At 44.3% G+C, this 26595-nt stretch overlaps 1 protein-coding gene across 2 annotated transcripts in view; it reads right to left on the reverse strand.

Annotated features, from left to right (window-relative positions):
* Window positions 1-22371, reverse strand: part of LOC138303516 (zinc finger protein 780A-like) — a 107626-nt gene extending 85255 nt beyond the window's left edge. Inside the window, exons 1-4 of one of the 2 annotated variants that reach the window (XM_069242702.1) lie at window positions 19874-22371; window positions 18894-19020; window positions 8213-8317; window positions 2580-2699 (exon numbers count right to left, since the gene is read on the reverse strand). In XM_069242702.1, coding sequence (XP_069098803.1) covers window positions 2580-2699; window positions 8213-8317; window positions 18894-19020; window positions 19874-19915 — 394 coding nt within the window. In that variant the 5' untranslated portion in view covers window positions 19916-22371. The remainder of the gene's footprint in view (window positions 1-2579; window positions 2700-8212; window positions 8318-18893; window positions 19021-19873) is intronic. The other variant, XM_069242701.1, reaches the window with a different exon arrangement.
* Between the last annotated feature and the right edge of the window lie 4224 nt (window positions 22372-26595).

Consider the following 26595-nt stretch of genomic DNA (forward strand, 5'->3'; position numbering starts at 1 on the left):
GGTGTTCCAGTGTGCCAATGAGAATTGGTAAATTTAGTCACTAGCCTACAGTGACAAATTTAGAAAGCAGAGAGAGCATAAACACTGAGGTTCTGGTTAGCAGAGCCTCAGTGATACAGTTAGGCACCACACAGGGAACACATACAGGGCACATACTATGAGCACTGGGGTCCTGCACCTATGAGCACAGTGACACAGGGGCTAAAACATACATACATACATACATACAGTGAAAACGGGGGTAACATGCCAGGCAAGATGGTACTTTCCTACACATCTGCAGCCTGACACTTTCATTTTCCCCCAAAAAAACACTCTACGGGCCAGGAATTGTATTACATCAGTGGCCAAGTCCATGCGGGAAATCCTTTCAGAACACAACTTGCCTGATTGGAGGAAGAGACACCCTGTACCAAGAAATAATACAGCATGTCGTCTAGACTTAACTAATGGGGTTTTAGTGGTGATGTGAGCACCTAGAAAAGATAGGTTGAGCACCTTGTAAAACAGTGCCAGAGCACTCCCCAATTCTTCTCATGTTCATAATGACAGGACCACAGAGCAATAAAGCCCTGGGGGACAGTCTCTGAGGGTGCTGTTAGATGAATTGTTTAGAGATGAGATTAGAAAAGAAATTGTGAACTACTTTACAAATAATAAAGTTTCAGCAGATGACATGGGAACAATATGGGAAGTGTTCAAAGTGGTGATTTGGGGACAATGTATTTCCAAGCAGCATGGCGTATTAAAAGGAATTTCTAGCCAATAGGCCTGGTTGAAGCATGAGATAAAACAGCCGGAAACAGTCCTACCTTCAGATGGAGAAAAGAACACTAGTGTATTGATTAGATATAAACTATCAGAATACAATGGTGGCAGAAAGAGGAGTTCAGTCTTTGGACAAGGATGTAAAGGCAAGCTCTGTAGGAGAGGGCGAACTCCTGGGCAAGATACTGGCTAATAATATCAAACAAACACACAAAAGCTAATAGAAGGATGCTTGCAATCGATTGGAGTAGCATTCCAACCCATCATTCTTTCGCCCACCATGCCACTTCAGATTACAACCAGTCATGTGCAAATCAGTCCTAACCCTGCTCCAATAGGAACTTGACTGATGCTAGTTTGACTGATGTTGTATTCTGTTAACAAAATAAAGGTAGCAGGTGGCTTGCAATGTAAAAAAAAAAAATCTTAAATTAATCTCCAGGTTGAGGGCTATTTAACAGGCCATCCGGAGCACTGATATGGACTCTCAGAACCGAGAGGCTGTTCCAGGCAGACTTCAAGTTTCCCTTCCTGGATCTCCTTTCTTTTCTAACATCCCACAGTCTCCCAACATTGATTTATTTTAGGTCAAAGTGAGAGGCAAACTTCCAGCACTAGCTGGTGGAACCTTTCTATGGAACATTATGAGGCCTACTTCCATGTCCTAAAATTCTTTGGCCACCAAAGTCTCCCTGATTAAATCCTCGGGGAGCTTGAGGCATGCATCAGTGCTAGGGTCACATTAAACCATATTTGCTAGGCTGAATGTCTACTTCTCCAGGCCTTTAGCGAGATGTGTGAGTCTACAGGTCTGTGTTGATCGCTGAAATCCCATGCCAGTTAGCAACAGGCACTGCCTATAATATTTAAAAGGCCAACTTTTAGATTAGGTAAAGTGGATGTTCTCTCAAGGCTACATTCTTGCATCAGAGCGTATCTAACTTCCCGCTTAGCACCACTCACCTTAAACCCAAAACTGCCCTCCTAGTGCGGGGGAAACACTCTGCAGCATCGAACCTTCTTCACCAAAGTTTTTAAATATACATGTGCCACTGAGTTGTATCTTAATACACCCCAATGGCTAAGCTCAAAAGACCTCAGTGATGCTGGCGACGATCCCGAGAGGATAACATCAACCTTAGAGATGGCTTCTTCATGAAGAATGTGAAACATTGTTAAATAGTTTTCACAAGCCAACCTAGTATCCCATGCTTGCTTTATGAAACTTCTACCTAATTCTCATTGAATGCTTCTTTTGTTATATGGTCTGTTGGGCCTGTTTGTCCAGTTTGTCTTTTAATTAGTGTTTGGTTAATACATTCTATAACGTTGACATGTTTTTAAGGGCATAATTTAGAGTTCAGAGATAAATAAAAAATCCTCTGATTTTTGGAGGAAGGACTAAATACTCGTGGAAGATTCTCCATCAATGGGGAATCCGAGGACGTAATTTCCTGGACCACATTGTTTCTGTGTTTTAAAAGAGGCAAGTCCTCCAGAGGATTGTTCTCCAGCAGAGAATCCTCCAGCAAAATTAATTCACACAACAACCCTTATGTAAGTAGAGGTAATTTCCTGAAAGATTCTCTATTGGCAAAGAATTCTCTACATTCCGATTTACCACTTTCCTATATTTTGGGGGTCCGCGAGAACAACTCTCTCTAGTCACACGAAGCCCACAAGAATCTTCATGCTGTCTTGAGCAAGTGTCAACTGACGCATGTGAAGGAGACCGCTTAAGACTCGTAGTGGCAAGGAGAAGTGTCCTGCTCTTATTTCGCCTTTCTCCGTGTGGGCTGCAATAAACTTACCGTCACTTTTGTCTTGGTTCCTGCATCCTGCTTCCACAGTAGCATCACGCGGCAGACCACAGGCAACAAACTTGCTTTCCTTGGCTTTCCAGCATTTTGACTCAGCCCCGCCTTCTCTCCCTGAAATACAAGAGCAGCTGCCTGTAAAATTTGTCTTGAGCGCAGAAATGTTGTTAAAACGTTGTGAAGACTACATCTAAGGCAAATCAATAGACTGGTTACTACATAATGACGCCGACAGTCCTGTATGTCTTGGTGACATCTTTGCAGGTACTTCCTCTTCCTACACATTTCCGCATCTGTGACGTGCACACCTTATTATTATAGACAATTACTACGTACTGTTGACATATTCACTGCTAAGATATTATTTCAATTTATATGTTTCAGGAATCATTTAGATAATTGCTATTATATCAATGCAGTATTGTTCAAGGTGGCAACTATTGTTTCACTGCAGGTTTGTATCTTAAACTGATACACTTTAGCATAGTCAATTACACTTCATGTCAGGGTTCCCGTCATTGGGACTCATCAGTCTGTACATCCTCCTTTGCAATCTCTGGATGTTCCAGGTGAACCTCCTGTCAAATGGAAAGACTGGTTTAGACCTTCAATGTCTTCTTGGGTGCTCCTGCTGCACCACGTTACAGAGGTGAGAGAAAAACATTCATTTTTTAACTGTTTGGGGTGAAAAGGGCAAGGCATATCTGAACATCTACGAGTTTGTAATCTTGTAAAGGGAGAAGAGCTGGACAAATTTCAAGATGCTATTCAAAGATTGGAAGGTGTTTTGGGGTGAAAAATGGTATCATTGTACGACGATTACAATTTTTCTTCAGGGTACAAATTCCTGATGAAACAACTGACATTTCTGTCACAGCTCCGAGGATCCTAGAAGCTGTCTGTACATTTGAGAGATCAGTTAGTTGTTAGATGCCACAGTAAGGTCATTCAGGGCAAGCTTCTGTCTTTTAAGAAACTTACACTTTCTGAAGCTATTGAAACTACCAGTACTATTGAATCATTTCAAGAAGAGAGGAGAATCATTAGGAAGAGATTGGAGGAGCCTACAGAGTTGATGATTTGTGTTGACCGTAGGACACTTAACAGCAACATGTGGATTGATGCTCATCCTCTACCCAAGACTGAGGAACTTTTGGTCAACCTAAAAGGTGCTACTATCTTTAGCCGATCAGATCTGCATTTAGTCTACCATCAACTGGTACTCTCTTCTTCTCCCTGTTATCTTGAAACTTCTATAACACCTGAAGGTTTTTCTCAGTATAAAAGAATGCCTTTTGGCCAGGGGGTTCAGAAGTTGCTGTCTTTCACAGAGTCATGGACAGAAGGCTGGGTGATATTCAGGGTGTTTCAACTTTCCAAGATAATGTCCTGGTTGTGGGAAGAGACTGGACAGAACCAATTCAAGACTGCGAAAGTCAGTGGTTTGCGACTAATGCCTGATAAATGTTTATGTAGGCAGTCAGTGGGCAGTATTTGCAGGATATTGTTAGTGCTGAAGGAATAAGTCACAAACCTGGGAAAATAAAAGCCAGTGAAGATGTCCCTCGACCCAGTAATAAGGACTAGGTCATGTCTTTTATGGGACTATGTGAGTTCTATGCTCAGTTTCCACATAACTTTGCCACTGCTGCTGAACCCATTTCCAGTTCACTAAAAAAGTAGAGTTTTAATGGGGTAAACTACAAAAAGAAGTTTCTTTTCACAAATTAAGGCAGATTTAGTACATGCTCCTCGTTTGCAAGCATATGTTCCAGTTTTACCAGTCACTATCAGCGTAGATGCATGTGATAAAGGTTTAGGTGCTGTTGCCACACAAAAAGTATTCGAGAAAGAAAATACAATTGCTTTAACTTCACATGTTTTAAAAGATTCATAGAAATCCTACTCAGTTATTGAAACAGAAATGTTAGCCTGTACTTGGGCAACGTAGAAATTTAGGAACTTTCTGTGGCGTACACATTTTCATTAAAACTAACCACAAACTTTGAGTGTACATATTGAACAGGCTTAGTACACATTCTGTGAAGCTCACTGCCAGACTGACAAGACTCCCTACAAAAGTGTTAGAGCACAATTTTAGTGTAATTCATGTACCAGGTTAGAGTAAAAGGAGAGCTGATTTTTTTAGCCAGATTTCCTATACAAGATGATCACTGGTCGATGAGGATAATGCAGATTACATTATTGCATTTGTTGACTTTAATTTACTAACATGTATATGAGGAAGAATAGAAACAAGCATTTACAATGCATCGGGTCTCGCGTTTGCTCATGTTAGAGCTGATCGCAATGTATATTCCTAACCCGACTTTTCACCTATCGGGCAAAAGCACATTTATGTACATAACCCGAAAAAGTGAAATCAAGTATGTAAAGCGCTCGACTTCTGCCAAGCGAGATCGCGCTCGTAAATTAGAGAAAAAAAAGTCCACGAGCCCGCTGGAAAACAGCGAGCCTCGCATGTTTTCTGTACTTGGTCGCTGCGCTGGAGGAGGGCTAGCCACCGGAAAAGGCATGACATATGCGTGCCTTCGACTAATGAAAGCAAGCAGATTTTATTAGGGAAGCCCACGAACCAATAAAAAACACTGACGTGAAGTTGACAGGGCTCTGAGCCCTTTTCTAAATACAAAAGAGTCTCGCTGCGAAACGCATTCACGAGCGCATGCAACGCAGGCTCGACCCTTAAAAGGATGTTTGTGAGAATGTGGTTTTAAAAAAAAAAATGCTGGATTTTACAAGGGTGGTCTAAAGAGACTAAAATGTAGGGTGATTTGCAGTTTATTTCTAAAATTGCTTCTGAGTTGTCTGTTGAAGATGGAATTTTTGTCAGGTGTGAGAAGCTTTTTCCTCCAATTTCACTCAAAAATATGTTCCTTCATCTTAGTGTCATTCATGTATGACATTGAACAAATAGAGACTGCGAGATATGTACTGGTTGCCCAGGATGGATTTAGATGTAGATAGGGTACAAATTGTGAAGTGTGTCAAAAAGCTGATAAACATCAGATAGCTAGATCACCATCCATGGTGCAGATAGAGTTACCTGAACTAGTGTGGAAAAAAACTTGATTTCGACGTCTTGGGACATTTTGACTACTACGGAGAGTAGCAATGGTATTAGTTGATTACAAGTCCAAGCAGGTTGAGGTGAAGTTTGTTAAACAACGGAATACCACTGAAGTAATCGGTTTCTGGTAGGACGTTTTGTGCGTAAAGGTCTGCCAAGGTATTTAGTTACAGACAACAGACTGCAGTTCACGGCTCATGAGATGGTGAATTTTCTCAATAAGATTGGTATTACGCACAAGCAAACAAGCCTATATCACCCTCAAGGTAATGGTCTTGCTGAGGGCATTAACAGGCTCACTGGTGACACAGTTATATTAGCTTTGACTAATAACTAAGATGTTGGTAGAGCAGCTGATCTCCTATCCTGGTACTCCTTATTCGACTGTGGGTATTTCTCCTTTCTTAGCTCTAAGGGGATGCAAACACTTCATATAAGTTGAACCACAATGGCTCCAGAAAGATAGTTACATTTTGAGATGTGCAAGTTGTGAAGAAAACTCTTCTAAAATGGATGTTCTTTATTTTTCCTCCACACCACACCGATCTCTTTAACTAACTCTCTGAACTTTCTCCCATATCTTGATGTGCACCTCTTATGCTGGAAACCTTTGATATTTCTGAGCTTCCATGAAATAACAATGACGAGGACCACAAACATTACGCAGCAACAGAGAACCAACTTGTGAAGCAGGCCTGATTTGTATATGAGGTAAGAAAAAGAATGCTATGTAGCATGACATGGCCATTCAGTGGCAGTATTATTTTGATTTTTTTGTCATTTTAACACATATCAATGCTCATTCATAATAATTCAACGCCTCAATATAGCACTCACCAAGTGGAAGGTGACCAGAGTTAACTCTTGCAACTGCACATCACCGCCACCTGTAATGCTTTTTTAGTAACATTTGCTCAGAGCTACAAACAAAATGTATTTCCGTTGAAATCTACAACTTATGCACTTGAAGGTGTTTTGTATTGCAACAGAGGTAAATTCATAATCATATGGAAAAGACTGCAGTCACATAATCACAAAATTTCAAGGGCCCCACTATTACTTCCACTGGTTCATGATTCCAAGTACTGAACAGATGCAAGATCTGCCCACTTGTTACGTTCTGTGCAGCTACAATACTCTCCAGCACGTGCAAGAATGGACCATAGTAACCGTCCATTGTTGAGCCTCCTCCTGTATCATTCAGCTCAGTGAAACAATGGTTTAAACATTGCCCATAGAATGTTTATAATCTGTGTACATATACACCAAGCTTATTGTATACCCACCAAGCTTGCCTGCGCTCCCCCGAAATTAGACAAAATACAATCCCATGACAATGTTATAGAAAACAATTAAAGGAGGTGCCGGCAGTACCTATCTGGGATCCTGATATACCTTGACATGGAACGTAAGATCATGATTCTTAGTCTCCTGGGCACATTGGAGCTGCCCTCCGGTAGTTGCAAGTTTCAGTAACTTCACCATCTTGACCCTCTACACTGGAATCCTCTACAAGCTAGTACTCGAGCAAACCCTCCACCTAGCAGTTCCAAGCAGCACTGGAATATCGGGGCAGATGTACGAAAGGATTTAGCATTTCTTAACAGACCGAATCACAATTTCGATTCTTTAACAAATGCTGAATTGCCTTTTCAGATGTACAAAGGCAATACAGAATCACAAAATGCAATTTCTACCCAGCAGAAATCGCAGTTTGTAATTCCCAAGTAGGGATTTCTTATTTGCGATTTCCTAATCACATGTACAAAGCATTTCCTAAATGCAAAATGGTAATTTAGGAAATGCTATTACCATTGACTCCAAGTCGATGGTAACCATGTGCAAATTTAAAAAACGCATTCAAAATGCATTTTTTAAAGTGCCATGTAGTATGCAAGTGCCCCAAGGGCATTTGTGTGCTTTATATGTGCACCACTTTTTTTGGGGGTGTACAAAGGGGGGGCCACAGGCCCCTAGGCAACCTTGGGTTTGCATTTCCTAATTTGCGATTTCCTATTGGAAATCGCAAATTTGGAAATGCAAAACCATTCGTGCCTATGGGCCTTAGGCCCATAGCAAGGAATGGTGTAGCATTTCGTAAATAGCGATTTCCTCATATTGATTGCTAGTTTGTAGGAATCGTTTTTAGGAAATCCATATTTTATACATTCCATTTTGCATTTCCTGAATAGTAATTTCTTAGGATTCACCATTTAGGACATGCAAAATAGGACTTTCGCACACTTGACCCATAATCTCTTCACATTAGAAGGCGCTTCCAAAATATGTAAAAATTGTATGTTTCATCAGACATTGATGTGTCGTTAGATGTGTGATTGTCTTTGCTAATGGTACTGGCAGAAGGAGGTAATATAATCCTCATCTAAGGATTTCATCTTGGTTAAATCCCATTCACTATACCCCCACCAAGCCGTATAACAAGATCACATTCTTATGTACAACATTACTGTTCACACTGATATAACTGCTAAATACATAAATAAAAGGATAGATTTCTGCTGCCTATCCTACTCACTTGAGCTGATACTGCCCCATATTTCTATTTCCTCAAGGTCCATGGTGCACAAATCTTCGTTTTCTTTCGGACTTAACGAAAAGACAGATGTGGCAATTAGAGGACCTGGTGGGACACAAAAACAATTGTTATTGTGTGTTACAATAAAATAACAATATTTACATCAGCCACGCTACATTGGGGGGGAATGTGCAAAGAGAAAAGTGACATCATCCAGTCACTGTGTAGTGAAAAGGAACACCAGGGGCTAGTATTACAATGAAGAGATCTAAGAACACAACATTTCCAAGGGCCCGATTCACAAAGGTGAACTTGGACTTTTGTTCTAAACTTAGACCAAAAGTCTAAGTTTATGACTTTGGATTTTGGGAGTGCGGACATAAAGATAGTACTCATAAATATCATTTGTGAAGTCCCAAAGTTGTAAACTTAGACTTGAAGTCTAAGTTTAGAACAAAAGTCCAAGTTTACCTTTGTGATTCAGGACCTAGGTCTTTATCCCCTCCAATAATGGACAGGACAGCCGCATTAAGTCCATAGCAACAGCTACAGGGTAAACCACTCGTCTCAGAACTGTCGCTAAGTCCCTGGCATTCCAATGAGGTCCCAACTATTAAAGCACTAGTGCTGGTTACACCTAGATCAGATTACCACACATCTTCTCCCTTCATAAGTTACAACAATATATTCTTGCTTAGAAAGAAACTGTAAGTAAGGAAAATAAAACAACAAGATAACAAAAAAAAAGGACGCAGAGAGCGGAAACAAGACAGAATAAACATACATCTTTACCAGCCTAACCAGGAAAAATCTAAAAATTGATGCATATTATGATTTTGATAAACATCCTCAAATGATGCCTAAATTATGACAGAGCAAAGTCTTTGAGATAAAGTGACTTCTTCTTGAACCTTGAACTCTTCTGTCGTTAATGCAGAGTCACTAATATGCTTCTTCCTTGGTCAAAATAACTAGGTTTAGATTTGGATAATCGTGACATGTTCCACGTTTGTCCATTAATCAGGACAACTATATTTCACCTGAGCTTAGCAATTTCCATTAGTCCCATGTAAATCGACTTACCTTTCGGTGCCAAGCCAGGTCTTTTCACATAAATAAACCCACCTACACTCCACTTCCTTTCTCTCACACAATGCTTACCATTAAAATATTTCCTAAATCTTCCTTGATCCTCTTTCACTTTGCTTGGAGTGTTACCATATCCCTGTCTCTTGAAACTCAGTCACAATGGGTTCAGTTTGGGACTTGCTGTGCTCACCCTCAAAGATTGGAATGGAGAGTTGTCATTCCAGTTGAAGCACTGTGCTGGGCCCACACCTTCTCAAGAAACACCCCACTTACTAGCAATTTATTTTCTAGAGCAGTTTGTACACCTCCTCACCAATCGGTTCACCCTCTTCAGTAGATCATTTGCTTAGGGGAGTGCTCAATGGTGAACAATTGATAGATCAACAAGAAATTCCTAAACTGTACTAGAACAAATTGGACCCCATTGTCAGTCACAATTGTTTTAGGGGTACCCTCAGAGTCAAAAGCACCCTTAAAAAATTCTAAAAGATTTCTGGTGGTGACTGAAGATACACAACTGGCAGTGTACCATAAGGATGTATAATTCATCAACATCGCTATAAATCTCTGTCCAGGACACAGTAATTCAAATGGACGAACTATGGTGAGGCATGTTGTCACTACTTACACATTGCAAACAGTCTTTCATAACGTCCTGCACTTGCCTATCGAGGCTAGGCCACCAATAACATTCCCCTCACTCTGGCTCATTCCTAGAAGCCCCTCATGTGCACAGTTGATAATTTTGCTCCACAGGCCAACCTAGTGGTTCTTCTCAATAAGGTTTACCACTCACAACACCCCACCCATCTCTCACATTCCAAAAGGTCTTGGCTTCTTCACAGACTAATTTCATATTAGGAAAACCCTAAACAATCTGACACTTGCTTCCGTACCACATCTTTAGAAATCTCTAGGTCCCACTCCGTCTTACTCAGAACTGACTTGTTAACCAACATTACGGGCGCCTCAATGTCAGACCCGGCAGATGTGTCACTTGGTAGTCTGGACAGACAGTCTTTAGGAATGTTCTTTACACCTGGAAATATTCCACCCCAAAATTAAATTTAATCAAACCCTCTATCCATCTTCTGATACCAGTTGTAATATTTTCCACATGCCTGCAAGCAAATATTTGTACTAAGGGTGTATGGTGTGTTCTTATTAAAAAGAAATGGGAGACCCCCACCTCCCCAAGAACAAGCATTGGCAAAGCCAATAGGTTTTGCCTATGTGATCTATTGTCTTTTTTTAGACGTGTTGCATCTGTTGAAAGACATACAGAAAAGTAAAAGTGCTGAGAGCACGCTCGACTTGTCTAGCTCAGTGATGACAGCTGCGAGAACTTTCTCTTCTCTTCCTGTTTCTCTCTCTCCCTCTTCTCTAGCTATCTCGTCTCATGCCTTTGACTCTCAATGCTGATGGTGGCTTGCATTATTGGGATATTCGCCCCTCGCTCGTTTATACTTTGCTTGTTTAAATGTATCATATGTAACATCGCTAAAGGGATCGAGGTGGCTAATTACCCGGTTTTAACGTTTGTTGTGTTTTTTGTAACACGCTGCTTATGCCTTTTGCCTGATGCGTCGGTGTTGCATCTTGTTGTGTGTCATCTAATTTTGAAAAAGCAATTAAAGTAAATCTGCAACTTTATTTTATTGCTATTTCATGTAGCGCAAACTGTGCAGCTAAAAAAAAAGGCTTCACAGAGGAAAGAAAAGTAGCCGCAGAAAAATGGCATTAGCATGGAAAAAACATTCAGGTGCGAGCAAGTAGACAAACAGGGGGCGGAGGGTGGCAAAGGAACGGGTCAAACCATGGAGCAGGGAGTGGACAAGCAGTGACCGGATGTAGGTGGTGTGGGGGGAAAACAACAAGGACTGTCTTTACAATTAAAAATACATTGGAGTGATTTGGAGTGCTGCAGTTTAAAATAAAACAACGGGGGAAGGGCAGGCAAGCGACAAAAGATAAAGCAATGGCAGGGGTCGTGGATGGGTCAAACAATGGGTGAGCACGCAATAAAGGAATGCAGGAGTCGCGGGAGGGAGTTTGCATTAAGAACTAAAAGCAGTACTGTGCGATTTTGACACGCAAACTTCTAGAGAATCCCAGCTGCAAGCAATATCCTGTTAATTTACATTGACACCATCGGAATTCCCAAGTGTGGCAACAACTTAAATTAACATATCTGCCCTTTTCTAGGCTAATGTTGCATGCAAAGCATTTGCTCTTGTTTTAAGGGCGCAAAAGTTGGCTTTTAGACAGGGCACTGTCCTGACTTCAGTACTCCTAAGCATTGTGCTGCTGGTCACCCCAGCCCGTCCCCCAGTAGTGTGACGTTCCTATGTTTTTGCAGATCTGTGTGGCTGTTATCCACGCCGACAGAAGCGTTATCAGACAATTCTCCATATTTTGCGTAGTGAATTGTGGAGGCGTGAGTCCTACCCAGATCTGCCTATGATTAGAGGACTTGCAAACCTGCCACAACAGCACTGGACGGGAGTAACGGTCCAGAGGAAGTTTATTTTTCTTGTTTTCGTGTTTGCTGTCTGCCCCGTCACACAATACAGAGGTCAGAGCCAAGCCTCGGTGACAAGGCTGAGAAGCCAGTAATTCCTGAGCCCTCCCCTTTTTGTAGTGTGCTAAAAATAAAAAATAAAATAAAAAAAGAGTGAAAGAATACTGCAGAGAAAAGAGGCATGTGTGAACAAAGAAGCCATGCAGCCCCTGGACTTTTTGAACGCCGGGGAGGAGAGAAGACGGCCTTCCTATGCACTTGTTTGAAGTGCTAGCTAGCAAAAAAAAAATTAAAGTGTGCAGTGAGTAACTTGTGGAAGGATACAGGCCATTAACCAGTGGCAAGTGACCGGAAGGAGTACTCGGTCCCGACTCCACCCAACGGCATGGATGGTAGGATGGCAAAGCAGAGAGCAGGAAGTGAAAGCAGACAACATGCTTACAAATCAGAAGCACCTACATTAGAGCAACGTTGGACTTAGCCAGTGGTAAGTTCAGGTAAGTGAGGGGCGGTTCTAAGACCCTTTAAAAAAACAATTATCAACAAAAGATTTTGCAAGCACGGCGCACAAGTGTGTGCATGCAGGCGAAGCCTAAAACTTGAAATGATGTATTGCCCACATACAAGCTAAGACTTCGCCTTCAATTACAGAATATCGCTCATCAGCATTCTTGAGTGATATTGAAGCAAAAGTCACCACTTTTCTCCTATCATCTACTATTTGGAATATACCTGTCCCAAAACATTTCAAACGTGCTTCAGTGGTAAGAAGAGTTTTCTTTGATACATCTAAATGTCCTACAGTTGTCAGCGTTTTCTTTCTTTACATCTATAAATATTTTACCATAGTCTTGATACCAAGCAAAACTCGCACTCTTTTTAAGTATTAACCATAAAGGTTGTACAACACTTGCAAAGTTTGGAATGAATTTAGAGTAATACTCTGCTAGTCCCAGGAAAGATCTAACCTGATCCTTATTGCATGGTGAAGGTGCCAAAAAATTGAATCAGCCATCTCTAATTTGGGAATGATTTCATCACCAGATATGATGTGCCCTTAATACAAAATTGTGCCCACTCTTAATCTACACTTATCTCGCTTGAGTGTGGGGCCACTGTCTCTCAATCTGGTTAGGAGCTCTTTCAAAGTAGCGTCATGACTCTGTCCTTTCCACAGACCAAAACATAGGGCCTGATTACGAACTTGGTGGATGGAATACTCCGTCACAAATGTGACAGATTTTCTGTCCTGCGTATTACAAGTTGATAGGATATAATGGAATTGTAATTTGGCAGACTGGATATCCGTCATGTTTGTGAAGGAGTAACCCCATCCGCCAAAATTGCAATGAGGCCCAAAGTCTTGGAAGAACATCAGAGTCAACCCCTCCCAAAAATTCCTTTGTGCATCTTTGGACAAAGCTGCCACTGAGGCTAAACCGAATGGCATCTTTATGAATCTGAAAGCACCCAAAGCTGTAACAAAAGATGTAAGTACCCTCAAATCTTCATGAAGCAATACCTGATGACAGGTGGCAGTAAAATCCATCACACTGAAAATATTAGACCTAAGTAACATGGCCAAAGTGCACCAGTTTTGGGTAATGGTTGCTAGTCTACCCAAATACTTTGCATAAAGGCAAACGTAGGGTCAACTAGTTGTCTAGGAAGAGATGCTCATTATGCTGAATACACCCCAAGAGTGTGCCCAGATCTCTTCAAATGGGAAGAAGGTTTGCACCATCTTAGATTTGGGTAGAGAAGGATATTTTAGGATTGTGTGGTGGCCAAGGCCCCAGGAAGTGTTGCCTCCTGGAAACTATTACACAGTTGGCTAGTGATTCCTCTCCTATCACAAAAGAAAAGGTGGCATAAAATTGGCACCCCAGACACACAGTCCACAGATCACTACTAAACTGAAAGGAAAACAGGCTACGGACTGCCTTACTGCTAGCAACACCCAGCAACAAAAGGCTACACCAAAAACTGGACTGCACCTGCTGCACCCATGGCACCATTAAACAGGACTGTGCCTGCTGTGCCGACTCATAGAAAATAGCTCCACTTGTGCCAGGACGGAAGAAGTGATTTCAAGGGCAAGTTGGCTAGCATTCTGTTAAGCTTCAGGACCACCACAATCTAAAGAAGCATGCATTCCCCGAGAGCCCAGCTGTCCAGGAACACCTGCCCTCCACTGGATGACAAAGTGCCAGATTGGGGACCTAGTCCTGACCTTACTGAGGTGTCCTCAAGCCCCTGGAACCTGTGGCCATAGTCGAAGCGGATCCTGGTCCCCAGAAAGAAGATATTTGCTTAGCTGTAAGCATCAGGTGCAAACGCTGTAACCAGGCGACTTGACCTGAACTGGACTCTTATGATGTATCATGGCAGATCGGATCCTGTCACCGTGGACGACCCTCGATGCTTGTGGATACCGGTGTAGCCCCAGAAATATTCACTGCATCTCTTCAGCAACCTTAGTATTTTCAGCATCCTGTATTCTCAGCATCAGGACCACTTTGTAGCTGGACCATGTGCAGGATAAAATTTCCAGAAAGAGCCTGAGATTGCTGTACGTGACAGGTAGCTGTGTCCCTTGACCACAGTGGTTTCTGTGGCCCGTCCCCACCCCCTTGTTACCTGTCCAACAGAGAAGTGGCCGCACTAGCCAGATGTCTAAAAACTGTTAAACCACTTACAACAATTTATTGTCTTTTCCTAAGAGTGAAACTTCAGTGATTTACTTACCTTTGGAAATTCAGACCGCCAGCTTCCCTCAATAGATTTTTATCATCTTGGTGTCTATGTAAATATAAAAATACACCCTATTTTTCATAAATTGGTGTTGGAATTTTATTGTGTCCTATTTCCTACTTATTAACAGTCTGACTGCTTTACTTGTGCTCCTTTGAGTTAAGCCTCACTCCTCTGTGCCACAGCTACATAGGACTTGGCAAAATGTTTTATGAAATAAATCTGTCTAGATCTGATTAAAACTGTGACAATATTACATGGTATGGTTTCACAACGACACCACATAATTATCCACTTTCCCACAGTTCTGTAAACACTTGTCCCAAGAGCGCTATTAAGCATCCATCCGGCCATACTGGTGCTGAGCAAAAACAATAAATATATTGAAACTAATAACATGGAGACAGTGGCATTTCACTCTAGGAACCACTTGAAATGTTCTTTTGGTTGAGACGGCAAAGGTAGGTTTCTCGTATTAATATCTTTGGCGGTACTTAAGAGATTAATAATGAACCATGTTAATTTGAGGATAATAAAAGAAAAGCTGCAACGGAAACGATCCCAACAGATGTAGAGACATGGGAGATGGACTTCTTACTGCTACGTCGTGCCGTCCTATCTAGAGTTTCTTGAACTCTGAAAGAGTTTGTAATTGTTTTTAGATGTTCATAGTTGAAGAAGAAGGCTTCTTCCATTAGATATTATAAATGGCATTAGGTTGGGGTCACACTGGCTTGGTTAGGATTACTAAAAAAGCCAATGTTTTGGTGTAAGTCCAGAACTTTTACCATCCATACTTCAATTAATTATGCCTTATGAGACTAGTCCCCTTCTATACATATTAAAACATGCCTAGAAGAACATTTTCATTTAATGCACTTGTGCTGCGTGGGGTCAGTGATATACATCTCCAGCACAGATAAGGCTCGAATTCAGCCACCAGAAGCACAGATAAGGCCACCAGAAGCACAGATTAACTTTAATACAATCCTGATCCGCGACAGATATCCCATCCAGTTTATCCACTTGGTGCTTCCTCTCGGCTCTTGCTTGTTTAGTTACAATGAGCCTCTTCAAGGAAGAGATGCACCCACCTTGGATGGTATTAAGGTTGGGGCATATAGAATTATATTTTGCCTCACTAGATATACATCTCCAGCACAGATAAGGCTCGAATTCGGACAACAGGAGCAGCACAAGCGCATTGAGTATACATGTCCGATGTGAACTTCAGTTTACATTTAACTGTCTCCACTTGGTCTACAATGTAAAAAATACCTTTAGCTCGGAATAAGAGGCAAGGGCGTCACTTGTATTTTGCTGTTGTTCAATTACATAAACGCTGAATAGGCCTTTATTTAGCTTTCTGTCTTTATACTTCCCAGTGGTAAAAATACCCATATGTGGGAAGGCCATCACTTAACTCACAGATTAAATTAAAACCTAGAATCTCAATGCATCATCAATACATTATTGTAATAAGCAAATCTCAGTTAAATGTTTGTGAGACCCCCTCAAATGAATAATGTTACTTCTCAATAATCATAGCACTTCGGGGAGCACATTCTGTGATTGACTATTAATGCTTCAATTCTTTTTACGCTAACATTCTTGACTTGCTTCCACAGTTAACTTTAATACAATCCTGATCCACAACAGATATCCCATCCAGTTTATCCACTTGGCGCTTCCTCTCGGCTCTTGCTTGTTTAGTTACAATGAGCCTCTGCAAGGAAGAGATGCACCCACCTTGGATGGTATTAAGGTTGGGGCATATAGAATGATATTTTGCCTCACTAGATATACATCTCCAGCACAGATAGGGCTTGAATTCGGCCACCAGAAGCAGTCTCTGGCTAAACGAGGATGTATATCAACAGATGGAATAAAATCAGGTGGGCAGAGCCAAATTCCCTGAACTTGCAGGCCAGTAGGTGCATGTGACAAAAAACTGTACATAGCAGTCTATTTACAACTAGCAGACAGCCGGGTCTGCCAATCACGTTTAACTTTTACTATAATACCAATAACACTGTTGATCTTAAACTTTTGTATTGAAGAATGGTTTTTAGTCTGACCAAATTGTAGTACATGCTCTTTTTATGTTGCAATGGTTTTAATTAACTGCGCAATATTAATAAACTTGTGAACTCTTCTTTAGTTACGATGAGGCTTTAATTCTGTACCTCAATGCTGCCAAAGTATGGAGTCCTGGTGGTTTACTTGGGCCTCAGTCACCACACTGCGCACCTCTCAACCATAAGCTCTCTCTTACTGACGAAGGGGGTTTGTTTCACTGAAGATGGTTTATACATTAGAAACAGGGGACCAGAGTCAATCCAGGAAATGCTCTATCACGTGGGCCACATGTACAACTGCTTCTTCAGGCACACTGATAAGGATACACTTCCTAGCCTTAAGACTCTACTGTGGCACTTATGAATTTCACCTTCTTGCTTTTCTCCCCAAACGACAAACGTTCTCCTTCGGCATCAGCTCCATGATTCCAATGAAGACATCACGAGGGTCTTCAGTTGTAACCAGCGCTGGACTATTCTGCACTCTCGCACATATAGACACATTGTATGTCATTACACAAACAGTTATGCCCTGATAAAACGTACATCAAATAAGTAACTAGAAGGAAGTCGCTTAGCCTTCCTCAGACCAAAAGACATCAAGAAGTATGCTAGCTTCACCCCGGCTAAACGGTTATCCCTTCACATACGTTTAAATTATCAACCTCCTAGGAGGTACGGAGGGTTGGCTTCAAGGGTAGAAAGGGAAATGATGGGCTGAACTTTCTGTAATAACTATAAGTATGTTCTGGGCCTGGTAATTGAGGCATATAGCATTGCCTGGCTTGTCTAAGACAACATATGTACAGTTATCCAAATAAAAGAGTTGTAACAATGGTGCAGCAGGTCAGTTGACTATGCAGATTTCTGACATGTGCAAACCTTTGGCTTATATTACTTGAGTTAAGACTAAACAAGATTAAAAAATTAGTTAATATCATGGAGTTTATCACATGTTTTAAAAAAATATCTTTATTTGTTTTTTTGGGTTTTCAGCGTTTCGGAAATGACACAGCAAACAGTGCAATTAGGTGCCAACCACACACTGGAAAAGAAAATACAAGAGACAATAAGGGAGACACGCCTACACCCACACGACCAAGCACAAGGGGCATTTGCACAGCAGTTTCAAATACAGAACAAAATCACAATGATGAACACAGTTATCCGCCCCACATACAACACCTCAATTCCATTATGCATAGGGAATCGCGGCTGCAAATGAAAGCTGGTTATGAGTATTTCAACCACCTTCCCCATGACGTGTGGAATTTGTGCGGGCATCCTCTGCTTGTGTAAGGGACCCTTTCAACTGCAATACATAGGTCCATTCCTTTCCTCCATTCCAGTAATGTTGGAGTTTCCGGCGCCCCCTGATGTTATGTCACATCCTGTTTGCCTGCCATCAACCCCAAATTACAGAAAAGAAGCTGCGCCCTGGGGACATTGACATCTCCCGTCACTCCAAACAGTATGTAGTTGGGGTCAACAAGAATATTTGCACCCACCACCCAGCCCAACTCTTCTGCTGAGTTTATCATAGTTGGTTGGCCTAGGCTGTAATTACTGAGAATGAAAAATGTACTTGCCATATAACAATGTTGGTAGCCCTTTGTATATGCTGATTATCTGTCTCGTCGTCTTGGATATTTGTAAACTCAACTAACTGTCTCTCAGCCTTCAAACTGGAATAGGATCTTACAGTGGGGCAATGACATTTGCCCTTGCAGTAGTCACACAAAACCTCCAGGTTGGTGTTGGACTATTTTTAAGAAATGTGTGCACATAACTTATGACATTTTTACAGTAAGTGTGACTTACTCTTGCCAGTTCAGAAGCAAGATTGAGATGGTCCTGCAGCTTAAATAACCATGATCTTATCTGACTCTGTTCCTGATTATGATCTTGGCAGGCAGGTGTTACTTTCACAAATGTGACGGATAGCCCGTCCACCATATTACAATTCCATTATATCCTATGGAGATCATAATACTGCAGACAGAATATATGTTTGTGACAGAGTATTTCATCCGCCAAGATCGTAATCAGGCCCTCTGTAGGCACAGACACATGCAACAGGAAGAGAAGGATATGAAGACACAAAGAGCACCAGAGCCTCCTTACAAGCGCCAGGCCAAAGAACATGCACATTATATCACACTGCTTCCATGCGAGGTTCACAGCATTTACATCTGCTGCATATATCCCATGCACTAATAAATGCAAAGTGTGACCTCACCCAGAGAGCTGAAGACCTGGTGGATTTCCTTCATGACGTTCCTGTACAGCTCCTTCTGCCAGCGCTGTAGGAGCTCCCACTCCTTGTCAGAGAAACCAGCAGCGACATCCTGGAATGTGAGTAGGGCCTGCGACAGGAAGAAGGAGTCAGGCATCTGCCGGTTTCAAAAGTGAGGTGTTATTCACATGCGTTGAGCGGGGGCTTCAAGAGGCCTACTCACATTAACAAATATATGGGCCTCCCTGGGAGCACGGGTGAAAGAGGAGGCATGCTTCCATAGATTATTTGAAAGCATCATTCCTTGGAATGGCTAGAAATATGCATTTGTTTTTGCCCAGGTCTGTACAATCTGGATGTCAGGGAGGAAAGCCATATATTCGAAGGTAGTAGCCCTTGTGCACCCCAAGATTCCTGACAGATGAGGCACATTTAGGGAGACCTCTTGCTCACCCTGAGACCACTGCCCTTCCAGGGGTAGTAGTATTTCATTCCAATGATCCTGATAGAAGGGAGGGGCACATACAGGAAGACCCTAACAGATGTGGGCGAAGACCTTACAAGATTCCAAGTTCCATGCGTGATGTGCTGCTCCAGCCCAGATTTTTTTCTTTGAATTCTAGTACTTGTAGCTTTGGTTATTCCATTATAAAACAGGACTATAAAGTCCCAGAATTCAAAGAAAAAATGCTGGACTGGGACAGCACCTCACGCATGGATCCGGGCACACGGATGGATAGGCCTCGTTCCCACCTGAAAGAAGAGAAGCACATGGGGGAGCGGGCCTCGCTCACCTCAAGATCCCTGACGGGAGGGGGGCAGACAGAGAATCAGTCCTCGTCACACCAAGACCTCTAATAGGAGGGGGCAAAAAGGAGTTAGCCTTGCTCACCCCAAGATCACCGATAGAAGGGAGTCGCATGGCTGAGAGGATGGAAGCCCCGTTCACTGCAATACACCCTGGTGGGGGACGGTGCACTCACCTCGGTGGGATCCTGCCCAAACACCCCCTTCTTGGTTCTCATGGTGATTCAAGGAGTCCTGCTGAGGGACAGTCCTGGCAGACAACCCTTGAAGGGCCTTCTTGTGACGGTCTCTTCGCAGAGCAGCTGTCTCTGTCTGCAGCTCCTCTTGAAGGGTTTCCTGTGTCTGTCTCTTCCCAGACCAGCTATCTCTGTCTACAACTCCTCTTGAAGGGTTTCCCTGTGTCTGTCTCAGACCAGCAGTCTCTGTCTGCAGCTCCTCTTGAAGGGTTTCCCTGTAACTGTCTCTTCCCAGACCAGCTGTCTCTGTCTACAGCTCCTCTTTAAGGGTCTTCTTGTGACTGTCTCTTCCTAGACCAGCTGTCTCTGGCTGCAGCTCCTCTTGAAGGGTTTCCCTGTGACTGTCTCTTCCCAGACCAGCTGTCTCTGTCTACAGCTCCTCTTGAAGGGTTTCCCTGTGACTGTCTCTTCCCAGACCAGCTGTCTCTGTCTGCAGCTCCTCTTGAAGGGTCTTCTTGTGACTGTCTCTTCCCACACCAGCTGTCTCTGTCTGCAGCTCCTCTTGAAGGGTCGTTTTGTGACTGTCTCAGACCAGCTGTCTCTGTCTACAGCTCCTCTTGAAGGGTCTTCTTGTGTCTGTCTCTTCCCACACCAGCTGTCTCTGTCTGCAGCTCCTCTTGAAGGGTCTTGTGACTGTCTCAGACCAGCTGTCTCTGCCTGCAGCTCCTCTTGAAGGGTCTTCTTGTGACTGACTCTTCCCACACCAACTGTCTCTGTCTGCAGCTCCTCTTGAAGGGTCTCCCTGTAACTGTCTCTTCCCAGACCAGCTGTCTCTGTCTACAGCTCCTCTTGAAGGGTCTTCTTGTGACTGTCTGAGACCAGCAGTCTCTGTCTGCAGCTCCTCTTGAAGTGTCTTGTGACTGTCTCAGACCAGCAGTCTCTGCCTGCAGCTCCTCTTGAAGGGTCTTCTTGTGACTGTCTCAGACCAGTTGTCTCTGTCTACAGCTCCTCTTGAAGGGTCTTCTTGTGACTGACTCTTCCCAGACCAGCTGTCTCTGTCTGCAGCTCCTCTTGAAGGGTCGTTTTGTGACTGTCTCAGACCAGCTGTCTCTGTCTGCAGCTCCTCTTGAAGGGTCTTGTGACTGTCTCAGACCAGCTGTCTCTGCCTGCAGCTCCTCTTGAAGGGTCTTCTTGTGACTGTCTCTTCCCACACCAGCTGTCTCTGTCTGCAGCTCCTCTTGAAGGGTCGTTTTGTGACTGTCTCAGACCAGCTGTCTCTGTCTGCAGCTCCTCTTGAAGGGTCTTGTGACTGTCTCAGACCAGCTGTCTCTGCCTGCAGCTCCTCTTGAAGGGTCTTCTTGTGACTGTCTCTTCCCACACCAGCTGTCTCTGTCTGCAGCTCCTCTTTAAGGGTCGTTTTGTGACTGTCTCAGACCAGCTGTCTCTGCCTGCAGCTCCTCTTGAAGGGTCGTTTTGTGACTGTCTCAGACCAGCTGTCTCTGTCTACAGCTCCTCTTGAAGGGTCTTCTTGTGTCTGTCTCTTCCCACACCAGCTGTCTCTGTCTGAAGCTCCTCTTGAAGGGTCTTCTTGTGACTGTCTCTTCCCAGACCAGCTGTCTCTGTCTGCAGCTCCTCTTGAAGGGTCTTCTTGTGACTGTCTCAGACCAGCTGTCTCTGTCTGCAGCTCCTCTTGAAGGGTCTTGTGACTGTCTCAGACCAGCTGTCTCTGTCTGCAGCTCCTCTTGAAGGGTCTTCTTGTGACTGTCTCTTCCCACACCAGCTGTCTCTGTCTGCAGCTCCTCTTGAAGGGTCGTTTTGTGACTGTCTCAGACCAGCTGTCTCTGTCTGCAGCTCCTCTTGAAGGGTCTTGTGACTGACTCTTCCCACACCAGCTGTCTCTGTCTGCAGCTCCTCTTGAAGGGTCTCCCTGTAACTGTCTCTTCCCAGACCAGCTGTCTCTGTCTGCAGCTCCTCTTGAAGGGTCTTCTTGTGACTGTCTCTTCCCAGACCAGCTGTCTCTGTCTGCAGCTCCTCTTGAAGGGTCTTCTTGTGACTGTCTCAGACCAGCTGTCTCTGTCTGCAGCTCCTCTTGAAGGGTCTTGTGACTGTCTCAGACCAGCAGTCTCTGCCTGCAGCTCCTCTTGAAGGGTCTTCTTGTGACTGTCTCTTCCCACACCAGCTGTCTCTGTCTGCAGCTCCTCTTGAAGGGTCTTGTGACTGTCTCAGACCAGCTGTCTCTGCCTGCAGCTCCTCTTGAAGGGTCTTCTTGTGACTGACTCTTCCCACACCAACTGTCTCTGTCTGCAGCTCCTCTTGAAGGGTCTTGTGACTGTCTCTTCCCAGACCAGCTGTCTCTCTCCCGAGTTCTTCTTGTGTGACACAGCACCTCTCTTTCGACAGCTTTTCTTGGGTCCTCTCAGTATTTGTAGCCTAAAGATGTGCCCCCTACAGAGACACTACTGCACCAGCCTGCCCAGTGTATCAGCACTCTAAGGACATGCGCCCTACAGAGACACTACTGCACCGGCCTGCCCTGTGTGAGCAGCACTCTATGGACATGCGCCCTATAGAGACACACCGGCCCAATGTGAGTACTATAAAGACATGTTCCCTATAGAGACACTACTCCAGCAGCCTGTAACATCTGAGCATGCTCCTTCTAGTGTCACTGTTTCCGGGCTTGCTTCTTGACAGCTGTAATCTCAAACCAGGTGCCCAACTAAGACACTACTCCAGGAGCCTCTGTACAGCCCAAGATAGTACAGGCAGAGACACTACTCCACGAGCCTGCTCAGTGTGAAGCTGCGCACCAGAGTTTTGTGCACGTAGAGACACTACTCCACAAGCCTGCTCAGTGTGAAGCTGTGCACCCCGAGATAGTGCAGAGACACTACTCCCTAGCCTGCTCAATGTAAAGCTGTGCACGCAGAGACACTACTCCACAAGTCATCAGAGCCCCTGAGCCTGCTCAGTGTGACGCTGCGCACCCTGAGTTTGGAGCACACAGAGATACTAATCCATGAGTCTGCTCAGTGTGAAGCCGTGCACCCTGTGTTTGGTGCTCAACAAAGACACTATTCTACAAACCTGCTTATTGTAAAGCTGTGCACCCCAAGATGGTGCCAAAGACACTACTCCATGAACCTGCTCAGTGTGAAGCTGTGCACCCTGATTTTGGTGCACACAGAGACAGTACTCCATGAGCCTGCAGAGCCCCCGAGCCTGCTCAGTGTAAAGCTATGCATCCTGAGTTTGGTGCACACAGCGACACTATTCCCTGAGCTTGCAGGGTCCCTGAGGCTGTTCAGTGTGAAGCTGTGCACCCAGAGTTTGATGCAAGCAGCCACTCTTCCATTACTCCACAGAGCCCCAGAACCTGCAGCATGAAGCTGTGCACCTCGAGTTTGGTGCATGCAGAGACACTACTCCATGACCCCGCTCAGTGTGAAGCGCTGCACCCTGAGTTTGGTGCACACAGAGACACTACTCTATGAGCCTGCAGAGCTCTGAGCCTGCTCGGTGAGAATCTGTGCACCCTGAGTTTAGTGCACCAGAGACACTACTTCAAGAGCCTGCAGAGCCCCTGAGCCTGCTCACTGTAAAGCTAGGCATCCTGTTTGGTGCACACAGAGACACTATTCCATGAGCCTGCAGAGCCCCAGTGCCTGTTCAGTGTGGAGCTGTGCACCCAGAGTTTGGTGCATGCAGAGACACTGTTAGACCTGGCAGCTTTTGGCGTTTCTCCCCTGTCTTTTTACCTTCTGACCTCCTGTGTTTATGGTATAGTGGACTCTGTTTTTACTGATTTATTGTCTCTGTGCACTTTACTACTGCTAATCAGTGCTAAAGTGTAAGCTCCCCTACATAATTGTGATGTTGATTGGTTTATCCATGATTGGTATATTTGATTTACTGGTAAGTCCCTAGTAAAGTGCACTAGCGGTGCCCAGGGCCTGTAAATCAAATGCTAATAGTGGGCCTGGAGCACTGATTGTGCCACTCACATGAGTAGCCCTGTAAACATGTCTCAGACCCGCTACTGCAGTGTCTGTGTGTGCAGTCTTAAACTGCCAATTTGACCTGGGAAATGTACCTACTTGCCAGGCCCAAACCTTCCCTTTTTATACATGTAAGGCACCCCTAAGGTAGGCTCTAGGTAGCCCCGTGGGCAGGGTGCAGAGTATGTTGAAGGTGGGGACATGTACTGGTGTGTTTTAAATTTGGTTTCCACTGTTGCAAGTCCTTTTTCTCTCGTAGGTTAAGTGGGCTGCCTATAAATATCCTTAGAGTGCAGTTTCCCTCTGAGAGCTGATAGAAATATGGAGTTTGGGGTCTCTGAACTCACAATTTAAAAATACATTTTTTGGTAAAGTTGTTTTTGAAATTGTTTGTTTGAAAATGACACTTTTAGAAAGTTGGCATGTTCTTGCTTAAACCATTCTGTGCCTCTGCCTGCTAATGTATTCCACGTCTGGGTCAGATTGACAGTTGGGCTGTTGTGAATTCCCTCTAGACAGTGACACAAAGAGAGCTGAGGTGTAGCCTGCATATCCCGATGAGCCATCTGAGCTAGAGTGGAGGGAGAAGCGGACACCCTTAACCTGAAAGGGCTGTGCCTGCCCTCTCACAATGCAGTCTCCACCCCCATGGAGTGGGTCTGGGGCCAGGCTGCTTGCACTGTCACCTGTGGGCCGCACTCCGGCATCGCCTCGCTCACACTGCAGCCTGGGCATCCCCAACGATGCCCCTCCTGCTGACACCGGCGCCGCTGCTTGCACCGTGGCCTGTGGACACTGTTTGTGAGGTACACAAAGCACTGTCTCGTCTTGCACCGCAGCCCCGGTCTACCGATGCCAGCACCATCGACTCCAGTGTCGTCACCAGCTGTCCCTGTCTGCACTGCGACCTGGAGACGCCGTCTTGGGCCTACCAACAACAGTGCTCCAGCAACGCCGCCGCCACTGCCTGCACCGTGACTTGGTGACACCGAACGTCGCACCGCCCCGCTTCAGATCGCAGCCCTGGTCTCACCGACACCGATGGACACAGTCAACGAGCCGCTGTCAGCACTGTGACCTGTGGGCACCGCACGTCGCATCTTCCCGCTCCACACCACAGCCCCGATGCCATCGCTCCTGACTTTATCAGCCCGGAATTCGATCTGCAACACGTGTGACTTCACGGGCCCGACGATGCCCGCATCGACCTCCAGAACCGATGCCTGCGACGCCACTCTCCGGACCTCATCGTGAGGATCATGACACCCTGCATTTCCAACGTACTGTTTGCTGGCCTGCCACGCCGTGGCCGGCCTGAACTGTTGGATTTGTTGTTCACGACGCCACGATAGCCCCAGACGGAGCCATTAACTTCAAGGAACTGTCTTTTTAATTAATTCTTGCAAAATGTATATGTTATTTATTGTATGTAGGATTTTTATTGTACTTGGTCTTGTTTTATATAGATAAATATTGTCTATTTTTCTAAAACTGGTGTGGTGTCCTTTTGTAGTGTTTTCACTGTATTACTGTGTGTTATGTAAAACTGCTTTACACATTGCTTCTGAGATAAGCCTGACTGTTCCTGCCAAGCTACCTGAGTGGGTATCTCCCTTATCCTGACTAGAGTGAGGGTCCCTACTTGGACAGGGTGCAAACCGACTGCCAACTAGAGACCCTATTTCTAACACCTCCTATCTGAAATACAGGGACACAACAAGCTCCAGAGGCCTCTCTGCAGCTGCCCAGGTGGCCTGCTGCACTGGACCCACCAGAACCTGCAATTGGACCTGCCTGAGCCCTGCTAACCACTGCTGAAGTGAAGGGTCCTACACCTGTGACTGGCATCAGTTGAGGTCCTCCTGTGAAAAAAGGTGACATCCAGAAGTTTTGGGCTATTTGTGATTGTGATCGGGCCCATTCATACTGAGACTTTGCTGCCCACATCAACAGCTGACATGAAGCTCCTGTGAACCCAACTCTTCATGCGACAGCCAGCAAAGATTGGCCACACAAGATCTGCAGTTCATGCTACATCAACGACAGCCCTTGGAGACCACTAACACAAAGCTCCAGCATCACTCATCTGTGTCACCCAACTGGCTCTTCGGGCTACAGCAACGACCATCTGCAATGTCAGGCCTGCTCTTCTTGCTACAGCGACATCCATCTGCAACGGTCTCCCTGCCCCTTGCAGCCTCCACCACTGCAAATGTAACTCTTTGCACCAGACTTTGAGAAGGTAACGTTTTCAGCTGGACTAACCTGTCCCCTGTACCAGGCCCAGACTCCATCACTGTTGGCCTAAACTTGTGACTTGCCTCTGTAAAATGTACTGTATTTTTTTTAAGTTGACTTGACATTTTTCTTGTGCTGTGTTTTCACTTTATTATTGCTTGTGTACTACATCAATACTTTACATTTTGCCTCTAAATTAAGCCTGACTGCTTTGTGTGAAGCTACCACAAGATTAAGCATAGTTTAATTTTGTGACTTTTGTGGTTGACCCTGACAAGAACTGTGGTTGTTGCCTGAGTGGAGCTTTCACCCAACATCCCCAACCAATATAACCCAATTTCTTACAAGCAGCATTTTAATTGAAATGCAGCATACACTACAATAGCAAAAACCCTGATCTCTGCTCACAACAGGTACAAAGATGGGTGTTAACAAACCGTGTGAGTAAACCAGTGGGATTGTACACTTTGTTTGCACACTATTTCC

The sequence above is a fragment of the Pleurodeles waltl genome, chromosome 7 (assembly GCF_031143425.1).
Source record: "Pleurodeles waltl isolate 20211129_DDA chromosome 7, aPleWal1.hap1.20221129, whole genome shotgun sequence".
Taxonomy (NCBI): domain Eukaryota; kingdom Metazoa; phylum Chordata; class Amphibia; order Caudata; family Salamandridae; genus Pleurodeles; species Pleurodeles waltl.